Below are 22,911 nucleotides of genomic sequence, written 5' to 3'. Positions count from 1 at the left end.
AGTGGTACACAGTACACAGTAAAAACGAGATAACGTCCCTCCGGAACCCTGGTGCTACACTTAACAACATAGAGCTACAAACACACACATAGTGCATCAAGTGCAACCTAGTGCAAACAGTAGATGACAAAGTCATCTAAAAGTGCATTGGCTTTATTGTCTTTGTCCCTAAATCTGACAATTTCACTTCTCAGAAAGGTTGCGTTGATGTGTCCAGGAATTGTGTTCAGGTTTGCCACTCAGCAACGTCTGGAAGTAGGATATTATGTCAAAATAAAGCGACATTAAAATTGAAAATTAATATTATTGGCTAGTTTCCAAAAGAATTGACCATAATCTGGGTTTATACTAGTGGAATTGTTCTTGTGGAATTAGTGAATTGGACTGAAAAAACAAACAAAAATAAAGCTAATAATATGACCTAAGTATGGACTACAGTATAAACTAGATAACAAGTGAAAACATTGTAACAATATGTGTTAAATTTTGCAAACAGTATACTGCTGTGACATTGTAAGAAGCTTTGCGGTATCGCATATTGGGTTTATTCATTTTATAGTCAATAAAACTAGAAGCCATTTTTACATAAATATAAAAATAAAAATAAGATGTTAGTAAAATTTAACATGATGGGAAGGTCATCTGCTCAGGTTATTGTCTATGTTGGGTTTCACCACGTGTTCACCCTGTGTTTACATGTGTTTAATGGGTTTGATCCAGATTGACTCCAGATCCACCAAGACCCTGACCAAGATAAATATATTCTTATAGATGAATAAATGAAATAAATCAAATTAGAAAACCACTTGATTTGCTGAGCACATGAATACACTACTCAAAATTAATCTCTAATTGCGACTTAGAGAACAGAACACAATGGCTACAGAATTTGGTCACATGCAAATGTCTCTCAGTGTGGCTTATTGCAGTTTTCCGTACAGTCTGAGTTTGAGTTATTTGCAAGCTTGAGCTGAGACACTAGCTCCTGACAGACTTGGACACACTGCCACTGTGCTTTCTTTCTTTCTCTCTCTCTCTCTCTCTCTCTCTCTCTCTCTCTCTCTCTCTCTGCATCCTCTTACACTTTCTTACAACTTACTTTCTGTCTCTCTTAGCTTTCCGTCAGCTGGAGTTGTGTCAGTGTGGACTGGGCTGTCTCCTTCAAATCTATTAAATATTCAGCGATCCGCTTACACATACTGAACTGCACTTGGCATCTGCATGCTAAGCCTAGACCTGTAAACCTCTGTAGAGACCCCTTCATTTGTTATCATTTGAATCCAACTGTGTGATTTTTATTTTCACACATAAACTTCATTACAAAAGGTATAAACACTATATTATGAGGCCAGTGATACTAAATTCAATGCCATATAGTGCTTGTTTTATAACTGACCACATTGCACATGTTTTAAAGATTGTTTTCGGTGAACTGCTTTAGAAATGCGCTGTCCTGTGTGCTGATCTGATCATAGATTCATTTAATGGAGAGAAAGTGCTTGAGACCCTGCTGTGTTTTTGCTAAAGTCTGCATTTTCTTTTAAGCATTTGTCCTGCTGTCATCGTTTTTGTCATCTTGCCTGGACTCTTTCTATCTACAGTCTGTATGTTTTCACTGTAAGTGCACAAAATCATGCAGATACAGGTCAAGAGCTTTAGTTGATGTTCAAAGCATACATGTGATCACAGTGACTTTAGAGGTGCCAAATGGGCTGATTTGAGTATTTTAGAAATTGCTGACTTGTTGGGATTTTCATTCTGAACACTAGCATTTTGCAAAAAATTGAATAAAAAAACTATGTAGAGAGTGTGGGTGGAAATGCCTTGTTGATAAATAGAGGTCGGAGGAGAGTGGCCAGACTGGTTCAAGCTTACAGTCTATAGTCTATAGTTACTCAAATAACCACTATTCACACCCACGCAGAGCAGAAAAGCATTTGAAAATGCACAAGTCTTGACTTGAGGTTGATGGGCAATAATGGCAGAAGTCTACATCAGGTACCACTCCTCTCAACCAAGAGCAGGAAACTGAGTAGGTGCAGACTTACTGAATCTGGACAGTTACTGATTGGAACAAAAAGGCCAGGCTATGAGTTTTCATCATGTTGATGTTGGACTTGAACATTACCTCAATCTCCTGGTCTGTATCTGCATGATTTTATGCATTCACCATTTCCACATTGGTAATTAAAATAGTTGTATAAATGAGCAGGACTTCCTATTAAAATATGCTGTGAGAGTAAATATAAATGAAGTTCTGCTAAAACAATAATTCATTTATTAATTTGTTTATTGATGTCATCCATCCTTCCTTCCCTTCTTACTTTCTTCTATCATGGTAGGACATGCATGCAAACTAATACAGATTGTAAAAATGAAATGTTTTACTTTGTTTTATTTAGTATAGTTTGTTGCACAATAGGTTACACATAGCACAAGGAAGTTTTAAACATAAATGTATGTAATATTTGTGTAATTACGTGAATGCTCACAAAGATGGAGATTTTTCTGAATTTTTTTATGTGCTTAATTCAAGAAATTATTTGTGTTATGTTATGGATGCATGCACAGAGCATGTAGGGGGTGTGGCCTCAATAGCCATGCAGTAAGTGTGCAGTGTGATTGTGATTGATGACTGTGCAGGGTAGAGATTCAATTGAAATTGCATTAAATCTGGTTGTTTTTTACAGATTTTTTTCTCAGCTACAATTACGTTCTCTGAGCTAACCTGCAGTTTTGTACAGTAAATTCCCAATTTATTCCCATTTATTCCCATATCATCATCATCATCATCATCATCATCATCATCTTCTTCTTCTTATTCTCCTTCTTTTGGCTGCTCCCGTTATGGGTCACCACAGGGGATCACCCGTCTCTACATCTGCCACTTTCAGACCAACTACAGTACCTGCATGTCTTACCTCACCACATCCATAAACTATTCCCATTAATTCCCATGAAAAGTTTCCAGTCTTGAAGATTCCTAGAATTTTGCAACACTAGAAGAAACTAATAGACCAATAGTATCTTGATCTCAGGATTGAACCTTTGAGCATGAGGCTATGGAATGGCAAAGAACAATAATGTCCTATAAGGGACAAATTCAATCCAAACCTGTGCTTGGAACAGTTTAGTAAATCTTTTGTGCCACACAGCACACGTTGAGGCTGAAAACAGATTGGAAAGTTCAGGGACACCAGGCTCCAGAGGGGGTGAGTTCATTGGACAAGAGCAGGGTGCACACTCTATCAGATGGACATCAGTGACCCTTCTAAAATGACCATGTCTTGTGTTTTCAAAGGACTTAGTGACCATCTGGTGTCCCTGAGGTGTCTGTATTACTCTGCTAACTTTATTTTTCAGCCTGTGCTTGAAGTTACTGTGCTGAAGATTCTGTAATGTTGATGATGCAATCTTGACACACTTTGGTTCAAGTGTAATAAAATGTGACCTCTAAGTGAGTTTACTAATAGAATTGTTGTTTAGTGTAGGCCGTCATTTCAGAATATGAAAGCTAGTCAACCAACATGTGTGCTGTGGCTGCTTGAGTATTTGGCCTTATGGTAAAGTCAGAGGTGCCCCTTTCAATATTGTTTTTATGCAATTATGAAATAGAATGAAAGAATGGGTAATAAGTAATATATAAAAAAACATCCTAGATATTCTCTAAATTTTTTTCAAGTACATTTTTAAGTTATGTGTATTGCTACAAAAAGTTCATGCTTGTTGCCCTAGCAGTTAACCCTTTAACCTCCTGGGACACAGATATGTCTAAACTACACATCTTTTGTATCAGGTTTAGTGTACTTACAGTACACTAAATAATTAAATAATAATAATAATAATAATATGAAAAATATGCTTTATGCTAACGAAATATATAACAGTCTGAAGCAATGATACACTCTGCATGAAAAAAAAAAATCCATTTTAGTATAGATTTTATTACAATCAACCCAAATGCTACTATAGATAATCCACTTAGCAGTATGTGTTTAGGAGTTGGAAAAAATCCAGAAAACCCAAAAGAAACATTGCATGTGGAGAGAGCATGTGAAACGTCACACAGACAGACGAGTGATCAAAAACTTTGGAACATATAACTGGCAGGATTTTCTTCTTGCCACAGACTGCAATGTTAAATTGATTGATTGATTGATTGATTGATCAGAATGTCTACTCTTGGATTCAGCCATTGTTTTATCTGTGAAGACTGAATCAGTTGTTAAAAAGGATAAACTAACATTAAGACCAGAGAGCAGACTATGGGAGAAAAGCAATACATTTTGAAGCAAAGAAACAAGGAAATTGATCACAGTCTTTGCAAAGGTATTGGGCATAGCCAATACAAATTGGTAAAGGAAGATACCACTGGAGTACTAACAGCCAAATAGGGTCAATGGGGTGGCCAAGGGGTACCTATAACAGTTGATGACTGAAACGTGACTAATAGCTGTTAAAAATGTAAAAAGTGACATTACTATCATCCTTCACAAGGCAGGTGTATTACAATGCACCATTTGCAAAAAAAGAGCAGAAATATAGAGGTCTTAGCAGTATAGCAGTATAATTATTACTTCTTAGCAGTAAGCACTGGAAGCCATGATTGGAATTTGCAAAGAATTACAAAGATGCTCCAAGGTTTACCAAAACATGGTAGTAAGGCCACGGTGGAAAGAAATTCAGTTTTAAATTTAACTAAAAAATACAACCTCTCTGGATCAAGCACAAGCAATTGTTTTATGACACTTAACACTTAGCATAAAATACAGCAATTTGTCAATGCTAAGATTTTCATATGCATTAAAAAAAATAGCATTCACAATTTCATTTAGTTTTTTGCTTCATTACATTGAAGATGATACGAAAAAAAAAATAGCTTGTCCAGTTAAAAAAGCTGCCATGTTACAAAGTGCTGACACAGGAGACTCCTTCTGAAAATGCTCATTAAACGTGTCCTCTTGATCGATGGAAACCTCACCATATCAGCAATCACACATATTACAAGGCCTTGTGCAGTAACTGTGACTATAGAAACAAGGTGCCGTTATATAAAATGAATTCACACCTCCAAATCCTGTGTTATGGAGGTTAAAATATCACAGACTATAATAGATTCAGAGATGTATTTAGTGTCTATTGTATTGTCATACTGCTCAGCTCTAATAGCAACCGACCTGAACTAGGTAGTGTCTAGCAAATTTTCAGCTGCAATATTATGGCATAGATGTTATTCCAGTGACTTTGTGACTCGAGGGATAGAGATTTCAGGCTGGAGCACCTGCCTCTGAACATGTTTCTGTTCATCAGTGTCTAAAACTCCTTGAGTTTGTGGTACAGATTTGATTTGGTCCCTCACTCCTTTTGTTGCATCTCTACTGTACAGTATGTGTCAGCGGAATTGGCCCGAATTTGGCCAGTTGTTTTGTGCTAAATGACCTTTACTAAAGGCAGACTGCTGTTTAAATACAGATCTATCAGCGGCCCAGGCAGCCGAGCGGTTCTCTGTACTTCTCAGTAAACCTCTGCTTCCTGCTGCATCATTGCAGATTCTCGACGCGTCTCCGCGTTGCAGTCAGAGGATTGCAGCTCATAGCAGGTTTCACACCCTCCTCCTTCCTCGCCCTTATGCAGAGATGTTATACTTATAGGCAAGTAATGAATGTGTGTGAACAATTCTGAAAATAACTCATATGGTGATGAATTTTTTTTTTTTACATTGTATACAATCAGTATTAAAAGGTTTTATATTTGTAAGTGTTACATTGATATCAGATAGATCCTCAATGCTGTAATAAAGTAAAGTATGTTTTATGGTATTGAATAAAGTGTGCTTTAGAACAAAATGATTCAATATACTTAACTCATTATAGAGAAAGATATACCAATACAAGCGTGGCAATACAAATGACAGACAGCAGAGTTTTATTGTTCTGTTAAAGCACTGAGAATAACTCATAAAATCAAGGGGTTCCAGATGGTTGTAGTACTTACATTAAATAGGAAAAATATGTGAATTATCGTTATTGGTTGTTGCTCAAGCCCTACTATGGGCTAGTAGTTGTGTCTTTAAGCAAGCTCTATGCTCATTCATTAAAAATTCTGTCAATAGTATTTCTGAGATGATACTGTATACTATTCCTCTGTTGCCTTGGCATCTTAAATGCCATTCTTAAGCTCCACTTACAGTATTTGCTGTATTTCAGTTACAAGCAGCCGGAATCATAAAATCCAGAAAAGTGATGATTTGGGTGTGTTGGAAGCTGGGAAAAAGCAAACATGTGGACTGGCCAAAAAGACTAGGTGGACTGATACCATCAGTGATTGGAAAAATTAATATTCAGACAAAAATATATGGAGGTAAACCAAGAATATTAACTTAAATTAAAATGTATTCTAGTACAGTATTAAGAGTTGAATGTGATGTAACATTGATGTAACATGAAATTAAGTAGAACAACTACAGATAATATATAATTACAATTCTTGATAGTTTAAACTTCAAAAGTTAAATGAATTGATAAAAAGCACACAGTTTATTGTCTAGATGAGAGAAGAAGAGTCTTTCAACATTTGTAATGAGTTCTTCAAATGTTTCGAATGTTATAAATACAAGACAGTTATTTCTTGTAAATGAATTAAGAATTAAAAAAAAAATGGGTCAATAACCACACACATTCATAACATTGATATAGTACCTTGTATATACAATCAACTAATTGTTTGTACACTATTTATAGTAATAAACTAATAATCAACAAATATTTTAATCGATTGTGTCGGATCAAGTGCTATTTTAAAGGCTCATGAATAATAAATGTGAAAGTCTTAATGTTTTTTTTTATTTTATAGTCATTGTTGTCTTTTTTTTATTATTTTTTTATTTTAAATTGTCAAATTTGGCCTTCGCATTTATGTTGTATTTGTTTCACATTAGAAAAAAAAATTATTTGTTGTGTAATTGGCGGTTTACTTTTTAAAATTGTAAAATACATTTAATTAACCCTTTCGAGTATGGAATTATATCACTTCACAACACTTTATTTTTTTTCTCTTCCTGAATTTGTCACCAAGGAACAGGATAGAGCATGTTCCAAAATAGTAAATAAAAATGCAGCTTTACTTACAAAACATCCTTAATATGATTGCCATTTATTTGTAGAAACAAGGAGTAATTTTTTCTAGTTTGGCTCAAAATTTGGCAACAGTATCGTGTGTGATAGGTTGCCATGAGGATTTTTCCTTAATTAAAAGACTTGCTTAAAGGCTATCTTAAAAAAAAAAAAATAAGTTTGAAAAACTGTCAAAGACATCAGTGTTTGGTACAGTGTTTGGTACACCCTGGTCCCTCTATGCCAGCAGTCCCCAAACATTTTTGCACCATGGACTAGTTTCACAATAGATAATTTTTCCATTGTCTGTGCATACGTAAACACAATATTGTGCATTTCATATTACTAGGATACATATGGCATGATTATTTTATTCCTTTAATGATTACATATATAATGAAAATGTAACTTAACTCACCATAATACAAAAATCAGTTTCGAGTTTCTTTTATAGATGCACAGTAAAAAACTGAAAAATTGGCATTGGCTGAAATAGTTTTTTTTTTTTTAAATACCACACTGCAGACAGTGAAAGTCAATACAATGGAACTATAATAAACCATTAAACAGTTTTTATTCTTTCTGTGCGGCCTGGTGGTTGGGGACCCTGCTCTAAGAAACTCTGGATAGGATGCTATTAGAAAATGGCCTCTCTAAAACATTTACAGCAACAAATTTGCATGATGTCCATGTCGGTGGTTTATGTAAGAGAATTTACTTACCGTATTTTTCGGACTATAAGCTGCTTCTTTTTTCCCATGTTTTGAACCCCGCGGCTTAAACAACGAAGCGGCTAATTTATAAATTTTTCCTGGGTTTTTCCCGGTTTCACAAACATCAAGCCAAAAAACTGAGCGACATAACATTAGACCAATGAAATTTCCGAATGGAAATGAAAAAACGCACCTCACCTGTATTCTGAGCTGCACGGCTTTGGGAGAAAAAACTTCCGTCGGGTGATTTTTAAACGCACGACGATGCCAAAAGATAAACTCTCGAGAGAAATAGTTTTGAAAGGAAGAAGGAAGACAGTGAACAATTACTTTCTTGGTCGGCTACTGTTTAGATACAAGCCGTTGTAACGCGTTGAGTCAGGGTGAAGGGATAGCTTCAGTCAGAGATAGCTTCTCCAGTTGCAACAGAAATCATATAAGCACAGACAGCTTTCCAAAACTCGTGCTTATTTATTTTTCTTGGCAACAGCGTTATGGGTTAGTCAAAGAAACTTAGAAATGAGCATCAGAAAATAATAAGGACATAATCCTCGGTCTCCACACATGCAGTAATAGCGGAAAAATACGGCGGCATGCTATTCCCAAAATACCGCTATGCTCCTAAAGGAAGAGCAACATATTTCACCCGTTTCACCGTGTGTAACGTGTCTTTCGTTAAAGCCTGTGTAAAGTACATTAGTGTAGACGGCTTATAGACAGGTGCGGCCTATTTATGTTAAAAATAAAAATATTTGTACAATTCAGTGGGTGCGGCTTATATATGGGTGCGCTTAATAGTCCGGAAATTACGGTAATTTATGTACTTAAACTTTATAAAAAGTATGATACAGATAGTAAAGGTCTTTCTTATAAATAATAAAATAATTCCATTAGTAGAGAAGGAGATATTGGCACCGCAAACAACAGATACATTTTAGAAATGCTAATGTGCAGAATGACTGCTTGGAGTTGGAATGTCATGTAGGGTTTATTTGACTTTGCTGTGCTTGTAAGAGCAGAAGCAGGCTATAGTGAACTAAAGTTGATTGCACGCACGCACCAGTGCAGCCACAGCTGCAGTTGTAATGAACTGGACCTGCAGGGGCTACTTCTGTTTAAACTCTCTGTTGCACCCACCACAAATTATACCCTGTTGTTGTCTGTGCAATGTTTCACATGTAATTGCTTTTGTTCCAATCCCAGACAAACAATATTTATTATTAATATAATGCATGTGTAATGCATGGTTCTGCTATCGTTTTATCCAATGAGCTTCCAATTAGACTGTAAAATGCTTAAACCCTGAGCTTAGGGTTTTTTTTATTATGAGGCTGCTGCAACGTGCAGCATCTGGAGAGTTTTCCGAGAGCATGCTCACGTCCACTTGGCCGTTCATCACGGCTATAGTGCCTTTTTGTGTTGCTTATATTTGCACACTTGTACTATCACAATATGCTTAGGGTCACTCACATAATTTGATGAAATCTATTCTGTTTCTGTCTAAAAGCTGTGCAGGCAAAATCTAATAATGTGACCTATTTCTCTAGAACAAGGAGATTAAACTGCTAAATCTAATTGATGTATTGCAGCACTTATGAAAGAAGGTGTGAAAATGATTTCTACTGCAGAAAAAGCCCTATCATTGCAATTACATGGATACTTAATGTTTTTGTTCTCAGTTGTGTGGCCTTCTGAAATTTTTTGCAGTTCTTTTAGTAGTAAGGGTTTTTTCGTATCTAATTAGTACATTGCAGTTTTAGTTTTTAGCTCCTTTAAAGAAATTACCGGGCGAGCCACTTGGTTCCATTTTGGGAACTCTAGCTGCGTCAGAAATGCTATGGGAACGCCTTTGCATTGTCTACATTCTGAACCATGTGTATACCGTAATTTCCGGACTATTACGCGCACCCATGTATAAGCCGCACCCACTGAATTTTTCAAACATTTTTATTTTGAACATAAATAAGCCACACATGTCTATAAGCCGCAGGTGTCTACACTGAAACTAATGAACTTTACACAGGCTTTAATTAAAGACTTTGCCTGTTAAACGGCTTGTATCTAAACAGTAGCCTAACAAGAAAGTCATTGTTCACTGTCTTCCTCCTTCCTTTCACAACAATTTCTCTCTGGAATTTTTCTTTTGGCATCGTCGTGCGTTTAAAAATCACCATCGGTGAAGCTTTTCTCCCGATGCCGTGCAGCTCAGAACACAGGTGAAGTGTGTTTTTTCATGCCCGGTTGTTTTTAGCGTGACAAATGATTCGCTTTTTCTGTTGCCAGTCCAAGTGAGCGGCAGGTCAAACGTCAGAGAACCTCATCCATATTTATGACGCGGTGCAGGCCGATTCAGTGGAAGCGCATTTAATTTAATATAGAGAGTTTCATTGGTTCACCTGAACCCGTTCGGCAATTTCATTGGTCTAATGTTATAGGGTTCAGTTTTTTGGCTTGGAGCTTGTGAAACCAGGAAAAATCCAGTGTGGGAAAAAAGTTGCGGCTTATAGTCCAGAAAATACGGTAATCAGTCGGTGGAAAGCGTGGCGTCACCGGTGGGGTGACGTCACCACCAGGAAGCTTAAAAGCACATGGAGTGAAACCAGCGCTAGCTTCTGTTGTTCAGGAAGCGCTCTGTATGTGTTTGTCCAGTACGGTAGGAGAGTTTGTTTCCCAAGGCCCGGGAAATAGCGACTCCACCCCAACGTGGAGCAAATCTGGGAACAATTTCACAGAGCTCAGGTGGACCTGTTTGCGACTCAAGAAACATTGCACTGCCCCCTCTGTTTTTTCCTAACACCCTAACACTAATGGATGCCATGGTACAGGCGTGGCCGAGGCTGCGCCGATACCTCTTTCCCCCTGTTAAGTCAAGCTCCTACTGGTAGCCCCGCGGTGGCCGTGCAGGTTTGCGGGCCTGGTAGCCCTTCTCAAACACACTCCGTGGGAGATTTCTCTCTGGTAGAGACCTTTCTTCAATCCAGAGCTCCCTAAATGAGGATTTAGTACACCTTCCTCTTATGAGTCCTCTGGTCATGATGACTTACACTATGTGGACAAAAGGTTGTAGATCCTTGATTGTATGTGCTTTCTGGACCTCCAATTTTACATTTAGTACCCATTTGCTGTTACAATAACCTCCACTCTTCTATAAAGATGTTCCACTAGATTTTGGAGAGTGGTTGTCGCCACAAGGGTGTTAGTAATGTCAGGTACTGATGTACAGTAGGGTGAGAAAGACCTGAGTGCAGTCAGCATTCTAGTTCATCCCAAAGGTTCAATAGAGCTGAGGTCAGAGCTCTAAAGCAGACCACTTTAGATCTTTCACTACAAACTACACTACTACATAAAAACCTTTATAACACTCTTTTGGAGCAGAGGGGCATGCTGGTACAGGTTTGGGTATAGTTCAAATGAAGGAAAAAATTAATGCTAAGACATCCCATACAATTCTGGCCTTCCAATTTTGTGGTAACAGCCCTAGAAGACAACCCTAGAAGATTACATTATGCCTGGAAAAGTCAGGTTTTACAATATTTTTGTCTATGTTCTGCATTTGTTTACTGGCTAGTTAGATTATGCATTGACTTATGCAATAATTGAATTGGATCATGTTGCAGCACAACATTGTAATAAAATTATGCAGATACATTCGCTTAATGTTCACATTTAACATTCAAATAGAGAAAAGGGTGATCTCTGTACTTTAACTATTGCATGGTTGCTGGTACCAGTACCATTATTTCAGGATATTCCTGCTCTTTTTTTTTTTTTTAAATGTTCTAAAAAAAGTATATGGATTTAACACAAAATTATATTGTACATTGTCTTGCTGCAACTTGATTGAATGACTAGATAATTTCATACATTTGCCAGTGTACAAGTGTCCCTATTAAACTAGCAAGCAATTATTACCATAAAACTATAAATATTTGCTTTCTGTAAGGTGTAGTTTACATTCAACACCCTTCTTGTATGTCATTTTGTGCCTAGGTGTCCACGGTATAAGAGAGGAGCCCCAGTTTGTGACGGCCCGTGCAGGAGAGAGTGTAGTTTTGGGATGTGATGTGAGCCACCCCCTTAACGGCCAGCAGACCCCCTATGTGGTGGAGTGGTTCAAGTTTGGTGTGCCTATTCCTTTTTTCATCAACTTCCGCTTCTATCCTCCTCATGTGGATCCTGAGTATGCTGGTGAGTTGGGACAATATTTGGTTCATGTTCATTCATTATTAAAAAAATAAAATAAAATATACATTTGATAATGCAATGCTAATTATAAGAGATACCCAGATTGTATACATTAATCAAGCACATTTGGCCTTAACATACTAATTTAAAATCCGGTCGAATGTCTTTTCTAATCAATATGCTTTTAAGGCTTCAGGTTTTTGAGATGCTCTGTGCTAACCTGCCACTTGTTCCTGTTAAAAAATGCATAACACATTAATTATCCCACGTCTGCTGTTGGAGCTAGTAGAGAATTACACACACATATACACACTTACAAAGCTGTGACAGACACACTTAGATCAGTGACATCAGCAACGTGGATATGCCAAACCTGGTGATAGACGTGAGGAACGTGTCACATGAGCTGTGTGATTTTCTCAACTAGGGCATGTGAACAGGTTTGTGAGTAATCCATTTCAGACTAAATATTGTGGAGCACTAGCAGAGGCAACTGCATTGTTTATTAGAATGAGAGTGCGATTTATGTGAGCTTGTATGTCTTTAACACACAAAGACACCATGGAAAGTGATTGTGAATATACGACACCCACATGTGGTCTAATTTGCTCTGAATTGAAATATTTGCCATGTCCCAGCTAGCTATCTTTCTCTTATCACACAGCAGTAAGAATAAAGAGCAGATGAATGCTTAGACTTTCTGAGTCTTTAATCCTCTGTTTTTCACTTGAACACTCATGTGAAAGGGCAAACCGCTTTCTTCCATGCACAAGTTCACAGATTGACTACCGTCATTGTGATTGACAGGCATAATAGAATATGGAGCATGTAGAGATTTGAGCTCAGGACCTCCAGTTGAGAGACCAAACACTTTTTCTGCTGCATGACATGATTCTTCTCCACCACAGGATCTAAAATGAAAGCACACCAGTAAATATTCAGCTCACATGTAAAAATAAATGGATTTGTGGTGTGTAAGTAGAGTAGTAAACGAACTGGTCATCTCACTTTTCGGCTGTTTCCTCATTGCATTTGACATTAAAAATAATGTCTGATGTTCATTTTCAGTTCTTTTGAAAGGTGCCAATGCAGCACAGTGGAATCTCCAACTTATTAGAAAATATTGCATTTTCTCCCATATTCGCCACTAACTCAAGTCAGTTTACATGTAGATTTTAGTTGAAGAATTTTGGTCTTTATATGATAGGCTATGTGGAATCTGGAGTCTTTTCTATAAGAAATTAGTGGGATGAACTGTTATTTGGAGTAAGTTTGCTATTCTAATTTTTAATCACCAGACCGGTTCTAGAATGCTGCGTGATGAAGTGTTTAAATGTAAATATTTAGCTTTTCGGTATATGTTATATCTTGCATGGATATTTTCATTCATTTGTAATGTCATAAAAATAATTTGAATTATTTTGTTTTTATTTTCTATGCTTTTTTTTTTACTGAAACTGTGCTTTTTAAACAAAATGAGCTTCACCCACAGTGGGTTAAGGAAGGATTACTTCCTGATACAACGCATCAAAATTGGGAAATAAAAAAAACTGCTTTTTTTTTTACCTTGATATGAGTAAGCTACAAAATGGGGAAGTGTATAGATAGCCATATGAAATCTTGCTTTGTTTCCTAGAAACAATTTACAAATTAATATGACATCAGGCATTAAACCCTATTAAATCTAATTCTAAATCTACTAACTTAATTTGACTAAAATGTTTAAATCAGATTTGACTTGAAGCTTGTAACCGAGATTGTATTAAAGCTTGTAACCTAAATTCAAATAAAATTCGGATTTGACTAAATCATATAACTTGGATTTAAAGTACAGTGCAACCTCGATACTCGCGGGGGTTACGTTCTACGACCCCTCACGAATAAAAAATGGCAAGGTTGTGACTCTCCTTTTGATTGTTCTTTTTTCAAGGGGATTTGTACATGTACTGTAGTGTAAACTAAACAAAAATTGTAAATTACTTGTAAAAAATGTTTTATATACTACTTTACATGAATAATACAATAATAAATAGTTTTTTAAACATTTTGATGTAATTTATTAGTTCAAAGGTCATGAGCATGGAGGTTACACTGCATAAGTCATAACTTGGATTTAAAAAAACATATAAAGCCATGTCCACACTAATATATTTTGATTTGAAAACGCTTTTTTTTTCCCGTTTTGGCCTTCCGTCCACACGTTGCTTTCAGTCGACGTAAACATAGCTTTTTAAAAACACCCTCTAAAATGGATGAATTTGAGAACTTAATTTTAATTTGGGCTTTCGAAAAACAATAACACATTTTTAGTCCTTGTCACAACGTTTTAAACAGCCAGAAAGTAATTAAACACCAGGCGGAAATGACTCAGGTCGAAGCATTTTATGTTTTGCACATGCACAGTACAGGAACATGAGCATTTTCAGACGTTTGAGTGTGGATGAGCAACTTTTGGAAAACAATGGAAAAATTGAAGTGTGGATGTGTAGTGTTTTTAGAATTTAGAATTTATCCAAATGAGTGTAGACATAGCCTAACTTATAAATTATATTTGTCAAAAAGCTCATAACTTCAATTTGAAAAAAACTTGAAACTTAAATTTAAATAAAGCTCATAACTTGCATATGATTAAAGCTTGGAAATCAAATTTGACTCCTAATAATTTAAAACTACTAACTTAAACTTTAGATTCAACATTAAATTGACTTAATGCTAATGATTATTTCTTTTTGCAGGTGTACAAATAGTACATGTGTATTGCATCACAATGTCTATCAGAGGTCCCCCACCCCCCCTCCAGTCACGACAGTGAAAAATGCATGCTCAATGTGTGTGTTCGGTATTTGTGAAGTAACTCCCTCAGTTTCACTATTAATTACTGAGTCATTTTGTTCATGATTCTGTTTCATATTTTTTTGTCCATGGTTTTTCCCTGTTGTTGTTCTTGTTTGCTAATCGCTTGACATTTGCCTGTTTATCCTTCACAATGTTCCCTAACAATTTGGATCTGTTTGCCTATTTATTAGATAAAACAATCTTACCCAGCACTCGTATCTGCTTTCGCTATCATGCATTTACTGCGTACATGATAATCTACTAGTCTCAGGGAAAAAAAAATGTTTATCAGACAAACATTTGCTCTTTGTGCACATGGATTTTTATTTTCATCATTTAAAGCATTTTAGGAAAAACCAACACTTAAAATCCCTCAGGATCTATTGATAATCGCTTCAAATAAATGTTTTCTTCGCCTTCCAACTGTTGCTTTGCCAAAACAGTGCATGAAGCGTGGTTTTAATATAAGAATAAACTCTTTCTGAACAGTTATTAGTGAAAGCAACCTTAAACGAATAATTTTTACTTAGATCAGACAAGCAATGCATGCTGCCTTCCAGTTTTAACAGGAAGAGGATATGGAATGTAAAACATCCACAGGGAGTGGAAAACCAGTTAGATGTCAATAGAGACATATGTGATATAAAAAAAGAAGGCAAAAGGTGAGTAATAGAGATGGCATAACTTATATTAACAAAGCCATAAAAAAATAAGGTTTGAGTTCAAGCAAAACTACAACAGATCTCTTTCATTGTTTCTATACAGGCTTTATTTTGTTACATTTGTCCAGGTGGTTTCCTTGTCATTGAAATAAACAGTAAAACTAGAAGTTAAAAAATTCTAAAGGATTCCAATAAGAAAAAACAGAATTGTAATTGCAATTTGTTTCATGATTTTATGGTCTTATAGGACAAATAAATAAATAGTTAATGTTGTTGGACCACTTTTACAGGATTTTCCAATGGAATCTGATTCACCTATTCAGGTCTATATGAGAATTCATGTTATTTTTTGAGGGTTTCTGAAGGTATACTTCTTTACAATATTATATTTTTTTAAGAAACAAATATTGCCTTTTTTTTACCTCAGCATACACATTATACAGAGAATAGATTACGTTATGTTGTGTGCACACACACACACAGATAAAATTTTTTAACTTCCAATAACTTCCCAATAACAATACAAATTATTTCAATAAAACATGGAGAAAAAGATTTTTTTAGATAAAAAGGATGGAAATCTGATTAAAACAGTCGATTTTTTTTCGTGTTGAGGGTTTAATTTAACATGCTACAAATCTAATTCCTATACTGGAATGAAAATGATAACAAATGATCATCTGATTTCTTTCTGGCAGAGATATGTATGTAATACGGTAAGGCCTGTAAATTCAACATATTTTACTTTAAATATTTATGGTGAGTTGGGTCAGTATTAACACAGGGGACTGAAGCCAACAGCATTTTTGGCTGTTAAATAAAATCCAGTGCAACAAAAAAGGAAAGAGAAATTGACTATTAAAATTGTACACATAAAAAATTCTAACAAGTCTTGTATGCAGTTGTAGTTCTAAATATCACAATTTATTAAAAAAAAAAACCAGCCATAAACCTTTGTTATTCAGCATAAAAAAAGCATGTGATTGTAGATTATGAGATAAAAAGCCACCAGCTATAGATGCACAAAATTGAGTGTCATCAGTAACACTTAATTTGAAGGTGTAATGATATTTTTCTTTTTCTTTTTCTTTTGACTTGTGATCTTTATTGTTAATGTGCAGCCAGATTCTTAAGTGTTTCGTACAAGTTTATGGACCTTTGACTAATGAGAATCTAATAAGAGTGATACGACTAATAAAAGCAACGTTTTGGTGTGTCTGACTTTGCAGCTTCCTAAATCTTAAGGCCTGTGCCTAGTTCACTGGTTTAGAAGATTTTTTAATGTAGCTTTTTTTAATGTTTTTTTTTTACCCCCAGGAGAGTTCAACCTGCATGTACAATTCCTGGAATAAAGCTAGTTTACAATTTTGTTTGCGGTCTGAATATTGATTTTTATGCATGTTCAGTATTAATGTATAAACAACTGCATTGAATGGAGGCTAACATCAGTGTGAATAAAGGAAAACATATATATGACTTAAAATATAGTCATTATTACTATCACTACAATGTATTTTCATTAAAATTGTAGTAGAAGAGCTGTGCTCTGCTTGTTGTTGCCATGAACTAAAGGTGAGGGAGTCCTACTTTCTCTCCCTTGAGCTTTCCTCCAGTTTAATCCCTGAGGAAATGCCACTTGTGGTCAGATGTGGGTTTTTATTCATTACCACACACACAGTAGGTTCCTATTTACATTTTGTCGAGTTTGGCAAGTTAAACACCTGCTAGGACTAGTACTGTGCCAGTCACATTTAAGATGTAAGAAACTGCTTTAACTTAAATTATCTTTTGTATAATGTGAGCTTGAGTATTAGAGTTAATTGGTTCAGCAAACTGGAAACAAACCATTCAGCGACTAGCGCAGCATGTTTAATGTAATTTACCCACAGCTTCCTGCGGAAGTGATCTTCAGATACTGTATAAAGAGAGATCGCTTTTGCTCCAAGGAGACCATTGTGCTATAGTCCCTAAACAGCTGCATAGCAATCACAAATCTATTTCTAATTCCTGAGTGCTGACACATAGATTATGTTCATTAAGCCGCTAAAAAGCTTGGCTCCTGCTCCTTAACCTGCATTAAACAATGAGCAGGTACTGAAAAATGACTTTATGATGCATCAATTCAAGACACGCAGAGAACAATCCAGGTGTAATTAACAATCTGGATGATAAAAAAATGTGTTTCCCAAGTAGGATCTGGGATCTTTTTCATTTGCCAAAAGAGCATGGATTTGCTCTCTAACCTTGGTGATGACTCCTCTCATCAGCACTTTATCAGCCTGTGCAATAATAGATGTGTTTCTCCAAAGCTTTATTATTTTTTTTTTTTCCTTTTTTTTTCCTTTACTGCAAGGCTGCAGCCCCTGTTTCCCTGTGGCATATTGATTTCCTGCTCTGGAAACCTGCAGTTTCCTCTCTTAGGTGCTGCTTGTGATCCCAGGGCTATGATACCTATTGGTCGATAAACCAGTGCTGTGAAGCATAAAGACTAGCCACACCGTCAATATGCCAATGTTCAATCCCAAGCAAAGTCTTCCACCATGAAGATGAGAGATGGTATCCCACTTGGTTACCATGACATGACTCCCATTACAGTCAGAATGCTATGTATAAGAAAATGTATCATTTACACAATATATTTATACACATCTTGTTAATGAATGTGTAACACAGGTTCTGAGATACACAGCATTGTTTTATTTATCGTACATACTCTACATTAAACGTATACAGTTATGCAATAGCATGCCGTGGGTAATATCAATGAATGCAAGTACTTATATAGTGTGGCATTTTTGAGTTTTTAGAAATATTCATACATTATATGGCTAAGAGTATGTGGACACGCATATGTGTTTGTTGAACATCTCAGTCCAATACCATGGGCCTTAATATGGAGTTCTCTGTTCTCCTGAAACAGCCTTTACTCTTTGTGTGGCAATGTGGATTTGTGCTCATTGTGAATAGTGAAGTCAGGCACTGGTGTGCAGTCAGTGTTCCAATTATATCCCAAGGTGTTCAGTGAGTTCAAGTTCTGTACAAGACTCTTGGGGCCTTCTAAACCACCCATGGCAAATCATGTCTTTTTGGATCTTGCATTGTGCATTAGCAGGCTGAAAAACCTTTGCCCCTCAGTTAGTGATCAAAAGACAACCTAGACAATCATGTGCAACCACAATGAAGTCTCACGGCATTTCGTGATATAGTCACGAACTTTAATCTACTGCTTCGTGTTTATAGACACGAATTTCCCTTTTTTTCGTGCCACTCAACTCAGCACGACTGTCTCCGCCTGGCTCCGTCTCCATAGCAACGGAGGCAGAGGATCATGAGTGACGCTGACAGAAATGCCAAAGGTAATGTTTTTTTTTTATATATATACGGTTAAGGTTAGGGTAAGGGTTAGGGTTAGGGTTATACTGTAATAAATGTGTGTGTCTCTAATTAATGTAGTCTCCTTAATTAACAGAGAGAATATATTTTGTATATGTGTTTTGACTGGAAGGAACCACTGACGATGGTATATATTAGCGAGTAGCTTACCGAATATAAAGCAATAAAAACAAGAATAAAATGTCCTGCTGATGTTGAGTAATAGTGCTTGAAGATTAAAAAAATCAATAACAAACGAAAAAATAACAATACACCGTCTGTGGTATCCAGTGGCAGAAAGAAAACTTTGGCGGAGGCACTAAAAATACTTCCTATTGAAATACATTACATAGAAAGTCGTCCTCAGTGACATGAAAAAGAGGGAAATTTGTGTCTATGAACACGAATCAATGGATCGATGACTAGATAGATAGATGACTATACGAAATGCCGTGAGACTGGGCTGGCCTATATAATATTGGACATGTAGTGTGCATATACATCCTTGTACCAATCAGCGTCTTTGGTCCAACTGTACAAGATGTTTGTAAGAGACACTATGATAAAATCTAGTGGATTGTTTTCATAGAGCCATATACATAGTTGAGGTAAGTGCACTTAGTGAGGATTTAATACTGACATTGCACACATCGCTGTTCCAGAGTCTATATTACGGCTGTGCTTTTCTTCCACACGTTTTAATAACGTTAACGTAATACTATAGTTATAGTTCTCGTCAGGATGACTTTGGATGCTTGTTCCACCATGACGTTGCAGCTTTGCAAATTCAGTACCAATGGGTTGGAGTAGAAGCTCTTCAGTGGCCTGCTATAGAGCTCTTGACTTCAACCTTGTTAAGTACCTTTGAGATGAACTGGAATGCTGACTGTACCCCAGGTCTTCTGACTCTACATCACTTCCTGCCCTAAATCAGTAGAGATTTCACATCATCTTTCCAGAAGAATAGGGACTAAATTCGGAATTGGATGTTCAAAAGTACATAAAACCTTGTTATCAGGTGTCCGCAAACATCTATATATCTATCTATCTACAGTCTGTCTGTCTGTCTGTCTGTCTGTCTGTCTGTCTGTCTGTCTGTCTACCTACCTACCTACCTACCTACCTACTAAAATGCTATAAATACAGTTTATAAATCAGTTTGCATCATAACACAACACATTAGCATAGCACAATTCTATTTAATTCTATTTAAGTTTATTTAAATTCTATTTGTTTATTTGTTTGTTCATTTACAGAATATATTGTCATAAAGCAGTTTAAGCAGAAATACAAATGCATAGATTCCTAATAGGCAAGCTTGGATACACAGTGGCAAAAAAATTACCCACCTGAAAAGTCATGAGGAAGAGAACCTGAGAAGAATCTAAAAAAAACAGTCCTTATTTGGGACACATTTAACAGCATGATTATATCAATTATTACAGTAAACAGCTATACATAGAAGTTCACTAAAATGTTCCATATATGCATATTGTAAATTGTGAATTGAGCTTCATAAATGTTTATATGGGTTTAAGTTGTTTGTCATTAAGCATGTAGGTTTGTATAGCAGTATAAAACTCTATTATATGCTTTCTTTGTGATTATAATAACCAGTCACAAAGATTTCATTAGTTTCCAATCACACTACAGTAATCCTCGTTTATAAATGAAAAAAACATGATAAACGGACGCCACCCCAAAAATGCTATTTTATACAAAACTGTACTGTATTAATATTTTGCTTAATTTTATAATTAATAATTATATTTTTATTAATACATTTCATGATTTCAACATAAAACTCCATAAAAACAATTCCCTGTAAGTTTTTTTTTCTATCGTGCTGTCAGTGAGAGACAGGGAAAGTCAGCCAAACAAATGAGTTATGTGGCAAATGCAATTCCACGGTAAAGCGGGTGATTACTGTTAATACCAAAGTTTTTTTTTTTTTTTAAGATAAAGAAATAATTTATAAAAGAAAACATTTTTAATTTTCTGGAACATCTGCAAAACACCCTTGTCACTTATAAATGCTAGAAACGATTTTCTAACTAAATGAAAGACAAAAATGCAGCTGGTAATATAATAATAGCTACTAATAACTACAACTAATAAACCTCAAATATACATATACATGTATATTTGTGTTGGTCTGTGGTTGGTGATAAATATAAATGTTTTACATGATACTATGTTTTGGTCCGTATCCTCTGCAGGTAGGACGAGCCTACATGGCAAGGCGTCTCTGCAGATCGATCAGGTGCGCTCGGAGGACCAGGGCTGGTACGAGTGCAAGGTTCTCATGCTGGAACAGCAGTACGACACCTTCCACAATGGCAGCTGGGTCCATCTCACAGTCAACGGTTAGTTACACACATCTGCAACTGCAAGAGATCCTTTTACAGTCTAGAGAATACACAGCACATTAGCTCTTTCTCTGGCTCATGTCCATTTAGCAAGCTCACGATACAGGAATGAATGAGCTTTTCTTTTTTTTTTTATGCCTAATGATCTTGTCACTAATTCATCCATCTAAAATACATATGAAATGAATTTAATGTATGTAACCGTTTGCTCTGGCAAAATGGAATGTGTGAAACGTACAGCTTCACTTTTTTGTTGTATCTGACTGATTACACTGCCTGTTATTTTCTCCCAACGGACCTATTGAAGCTTATGTTTAAAATGCAGGCGATGTTTTTGGCAGGTTTGCAATTAAGAATGTTTGAAAATAGACGGACTGATTGGACTCTGTCAAATCCGGCAACATTGCTCATTCAGAGGGCTCACAAGCTGAACTGATGACGGCACCGGAACAGAATATGCTCATTTGCGTTTCTTGCCTTTTTCTCAGGCTGCTTGCGTGTCATGCGGAGACTATTCTGATTCTTTTGGGAACCAAATAACATGAAATCAATTCCAAAGGAGCAGCCAAGGAGCAGAGGAGACTGAACTCACTCACTCATTGTTGGAAATAAGCCGCATACCTTGGTGTGCCTTTACTATTTTTACCAGATCAGAGCTTTCTAGGATGTTGCCTCAAGCTTGCTTAATGTGCTACCTTGTTCTGTTCTTGAGATTTGATAAACTCAGATTGCTGAGTTGGTGTGTGTGTGTGTGTGTGTGTGTGTGTGTGTGTGTGTGTGTGTGTGTGTGTGTGTGTGTGTGTGTAGGTAGATGTACATCCTATGAGTATGTATTGGGGGTTTATTACTACCACCTTAAGAAGCTCATACACACCAGGATAGGCATTTATTTATAGGCTTATACTCTCCATGTATAATAGACAAGGTAAAAGAAAAGAATATTTATGCATACCTATGTGAAAAATCTAATTATTTGGTCATCATAATCATTTATGCTGGAATGTCAGAAATACCTGTAGTCCTGAACCTTACTTTTGACAGCCTTTCTTTACAAAAACATTTTTAAACACCACCACATAATAAATGAATATACAAGGAACAATACCAGACAGGGTTTATTAAATAAAATAATCAATAATAAATCAGCAGTGTGATGCAGGCTTACATGAAGCTCCTAATTACAGCAATAACAGCGCATCATAAAGTTTTATTGCTTTTATAGCACAGCTAATACAACTGTAACATTTACAGCTTTTTGTGCCAATAATTTTTTTGGTTTTTTTTACTAATTTACGAAAGCCTTAATTTTACATTATATTTAGTGTCCTGGAATATCCTCTAAAGAAGTTAGTTTCGCTTATCAAAACACAAACTTACAATTTTTAGTTCTAACTTTTAAACCTTGCACACTGAAGACTCTTTCGAAAATGTTCTTCTTCATTACAGAAAGCTGCATCATATAAAAATTTACACATATTTATGAAATCTTTTTATGTGACTAGTTCACTGAACAGATCTCTGCAAAAGCATAACTATAAATATAAAAATGCTAAAAATTGGACCACACACTATTATTAACTTCACATTTGGAAGTGATGTCCAAGCTGTGATGTTCTAGAATTGAAGCGAAGCATTCTGACCAATTGGAATTAAGCATTCAATA

The 22,911-nt window shown here is 36.0% G+C and overlaps 1 protein-coding gene across 5 annotated transcripts in view; it reads left to right on the top strand.

Moving 5' to 3' along the window:
• Positions 1 to 22,911, top strand: part of igsf9ba (immunoglobulin superfamily, member 9Ba) — a 76,351-nt gene that overhangs the window by 4,283 nt on the left and 49,157 nt on the right. For all 5 annotated transcript variants that reach the window (XM_046862750.1, XM_046862751.1, XM_046862749.1 and 2 more), the window contains exons 2-3: positions 11,816 to 12,013; positions 21,099 to 21,245. In XM_046862750.1, the coding sequence (XP_046718706.1) occupies positions 11,816 to 12,013; positions 21,099 to 21,245 (345 nt within the window). The remainder of the gene's footprint in view (positions 1 to 11,815; positions 12,014 to 21,098; positions 21,246 to 22,911) is intronic.

Source organism: Silurus meridionalis, chromosome 12, assembly GCF_014805685.1.
Source record: "Silurus meridionalis isolate SWU-2019-XX chromosome 12, ASM1480568v1, whole genome shotgun sequence".
Lineage (NCBI taxonomy): Eukaryota > Metazoa > Chordata > Actinopteri > Siluriformes > Siluridae > Silurus > Silurus meridionalis.
The sequence above is the reverse complement of the archived record's forward strand: the minus strand, read 5'-3'. Positions and strand labels throughout refer to the sequence as shown.